General features: G+C 49.3%; 1 protein-coding gene across 2 annotated transcripts; it reads right to left on the bottom strand.

Moving 5' to 3' along the window:
• On the bottom strand, positions 1–1758 carry Aurkaip1 (aurora kinase A interacting protein 1). 2 transcript variants are annotated; one of them, XM_052178413.1, is made up of 4 exons: positions 1350–1758; positions 999–1086; positions 279–724; positions 1–181 (listed from the first exon to the last, which is right to left on the bottom strand). In XM_052178413.1, exons 2-4 carry the CDS (start codon positions 1051–1053, stop codon positions 80–82), a joined length of 603 nt encoding a protein of 200 aa, XP_052034373.1. In that variant the 5' UTR covers positions 1054–1086; positions 1350–1758; the 3' UTR covers positions 1–79. The 2 variants fall into 2 exon arrangements, with proteins under 2 accessions (XP_052034373.1, XP_052034372.1); XM_052178412.1 differs by having other exon boundaries at positions 999–1758.
• Positions 1759–2987: the final 1229 nt, after the last annotated feature.

Here is a 2987-nt window from a genome sequence, read left to right as displayed (position 1 = left end):
TTAGAATAATTGAGTCCTTCCAATGTTTATTATAATGAGTCATCAACAGCAAGAGAGCCAGAGGTACAGGAACCCAGACTTATTTGTTCTTCATGTAGATCTTCGGTGTCTGCCAGTTCTCAGGGGCTTCTTTCAGGCCTGCCTTCAGCCAGATACGCTTCAAGTCTTTCTCAAATTTGATCTGCAAGGGCAGAGGAGACAACCAATTTATTATTCTGAGCAAAGCCAAACACTCTTAACTATTGTCAATCTAGGTTCAAGGGAGTGCCCATATTCACCTGCTTCTTTTTCAAACGTCCTTCCCGGACTTTACGACGTAGAAACCGTGTCCTCTTGACCAGTTTACGGTACTTGTGGTGGTTCATCTTCCGCCGTCGGATCTTCAGCACGTTTTTGCAATGCATTGGAGTGGCATCCCGGACTTCCCTAACTCCCTGCTTGGCTTCCTCCTCCCTCTGGCTAGGTGGACATTTGTAGAATTGGGAGGGAGCCAGAGTCATTGGGACCTCAGCATTCAGTCTGGGCAATAAGTATTGAACAGTTAGCCAGCTCTCTAGAGGACTGATGGCCATCTTCCTGGGGACCAGGAACTCCTCAAGCTCTAACTGGGCCCTCTTACCAGGGAGGGAGGCAGCCCGACTTGGGCTTGCAGGCTGCAAACTGTAAAGGGGTCGAAAAGCATGGCTGCCAATCACCCCCGAGGCAGGCCAGGAACGACTGAAACCTGGGGAAACAAGACAGTTGCTACTAGTGAGATCACACCAGATAAGACCACCACTACTACCCAGGCTAGGGAAACACGTACACCCCAACGGTAAGACCCGCACTTTTATTCTTTGGTCTGAAGTTGTGATGTACCCCTACATACTACATGGATGTTTGCAGGATAAAGTGGCCACACTCATTTCCAGTAGCAACATAAGACTATTGAAGGCAAGCTGGGCCACTGATTCCCATCCCCAACCTAGGTGTGGATTCCGCGTCCAAGGGCGTCTTACCTGCCCAGGGAACAACAGTCCTGACCAGCTGTGAAGTCAGGCGCGCCAGGAACATGGCGAGCTGTTGGTCGGGCCGCAGTGCTCAAAGCTAGAATACAGGTACCAGTTGAGGTCACGCAGCGGTGGTGGGCAATACTCAGTCGTCGCCGACTGGTCAGGCCACATGCCTCACATATTCCATCACCCTGGATCCCCCTGACCAGCAATGAAGGGACAGCTTCAAAAGTCACTCTTCGCTTAAATCCTGTCCCTACTTATCTCCACCAGTGTGATCCCTGTAAGTCGTCCACCCACTGCTTCTGCTCAGGCACCAAAACCCACAGCGCAGGACACATCAACGTTCTCACGCACCAAACAGACGCAGATCACCCGAGTTCCGTCGCCTCTCATCATTTAAACTCCCCAACAGGTTCTCTCAAGCTTCCCACCCGCCTACCGAATCCCGGAAGTTAGGACGAATCATTTCTCCTCTGCCCTTGAGCACTTCCGGTCCCTGATCCTGCCCAGCGCCCTCTGGCGCCCGATTCTGTGCTAATAGGTTCCTTGAGTGCCTGAAAGCGACCGTTTCCGGTTAGAGGGAACGCTCCCTCAGCCGCTGTTCTCCCGCAGCACCTAAGTTCCGGATAAAAAATGACCAAACCCTACAACCACCCACAATCCTGGATAGTGCTCGCTGCGGACACGTGGACTTTAAAAGTATTTTTTTCCCCGTTGTTTCGTCTCTACCAAGCCAGTTAGCTTCCGGGTACCTCCTTGGAACGTAGGACTGCGGAAGTGACGTGTGGATCTCCTCCTGTTAGGACAGCAACTGGTTTAAAAATAGTTCTGTGGGATATGCTGACGGTAGATGGTGCTCTCAGGTCCTTGAGGCCTCAGTAACTCCGTCCTGCTGCTCCGCGGTCCTGCTCTTTTCACCTGACAACTACTTCTCCCCGCTAATGTCAAGTAACAGAGGTCCTAAATCCTTTAGTGTGCCTTGAGGAAAAATTAAAAATTCTCACACACGCCAGGCGGTGGTGGCGCACACCTTTAATCCCAGCACTTGGGAGGCAGAGGCAGGCAGATTTCTGAGTTTGAGGCCAGCCTAGTCTACAGAATAAGTTTCAGGACAGCCAGGACTACACAGAGAAACCTGTCTCGAAACAAACAAACAAACAAAAACCCCAAAATTCTCACACACATGTTAAGTTTTATCCAAAAACTTAAAAGCAGCTTCTTGAGAATATGGCTAATGCTTCCCTTGGCAAGAGCCTAGCAATCCATACTGCACCTATGTGAACCAGATGGATAGGGCTTCCAGCTTTAGGGTACATGCAAGCGTAGAGCTCTCCTTCATTTGAGAAACTACATATGCCTTCCTTGCATGAGGGATTTCTGTGGATTCTTGGCAGAAAGTGGCCAAGTATCTCACTCCCAGGCATTAACCTAGCTAAAAGTTACATAGGCCAGTAAGAGGGCAGGAATTGCAGGCTCTAGTCCCAGCTCCATAACTGAGGTCACAAAGCAATGTTGCATGCACCCAACCTTCCAGAGGGGATACTGGAGATATTTGTCTTTTCTAATGGTGTTTCGCGAGAGAGGCACAATGTGCACGTGCATATGCCACAGCACACATGTAGAGGTCAGAGAACAACTCTGTGGAGTCAGTTCTCTTCTTCTACCTTTAAGTGAATGAATTCCAGGGATCTCATTCAAGTTATCACGTTTACGTGGCAAGCACTTAACCCACTGAACCATCCCTTTACACTCGCCCAAATAGGGAGGTTCACGTACATTAGTTTCTATCTTTAGTTCACAGACTCTCCTCATAGGCTTAGCCACAAAAAGCAAATGGTGCCCTCTAGAATCCAGCCCTCACCTTGGTGCTCCCAGTCCTCACACCACGGTCAGCTTTTATTTGATGTTTTTCTCCCTGGATTCTTACTAGTTATATAAAAATGGAAGACCTAACTAAAGGTCCAAGGAGATGAATGCATGAATGAATGAAGT

Source organism: Apodemus sylvaticus, chromosome 3 (genome assembly GCF_947179515.1).
Source record: "Apodemus sylvaticus chromosome 3, mApoSyl1.1, whole genome shotgun sequence".
NCBI lineage: Eukaryota > Metazoa > Chordata > Mammalia > Rodentia > Muridae > Apodemus > Apodemus sylvaticus.
This window is presented reverse-complemented; position numbering and strand designations above follow the sequence as displayed.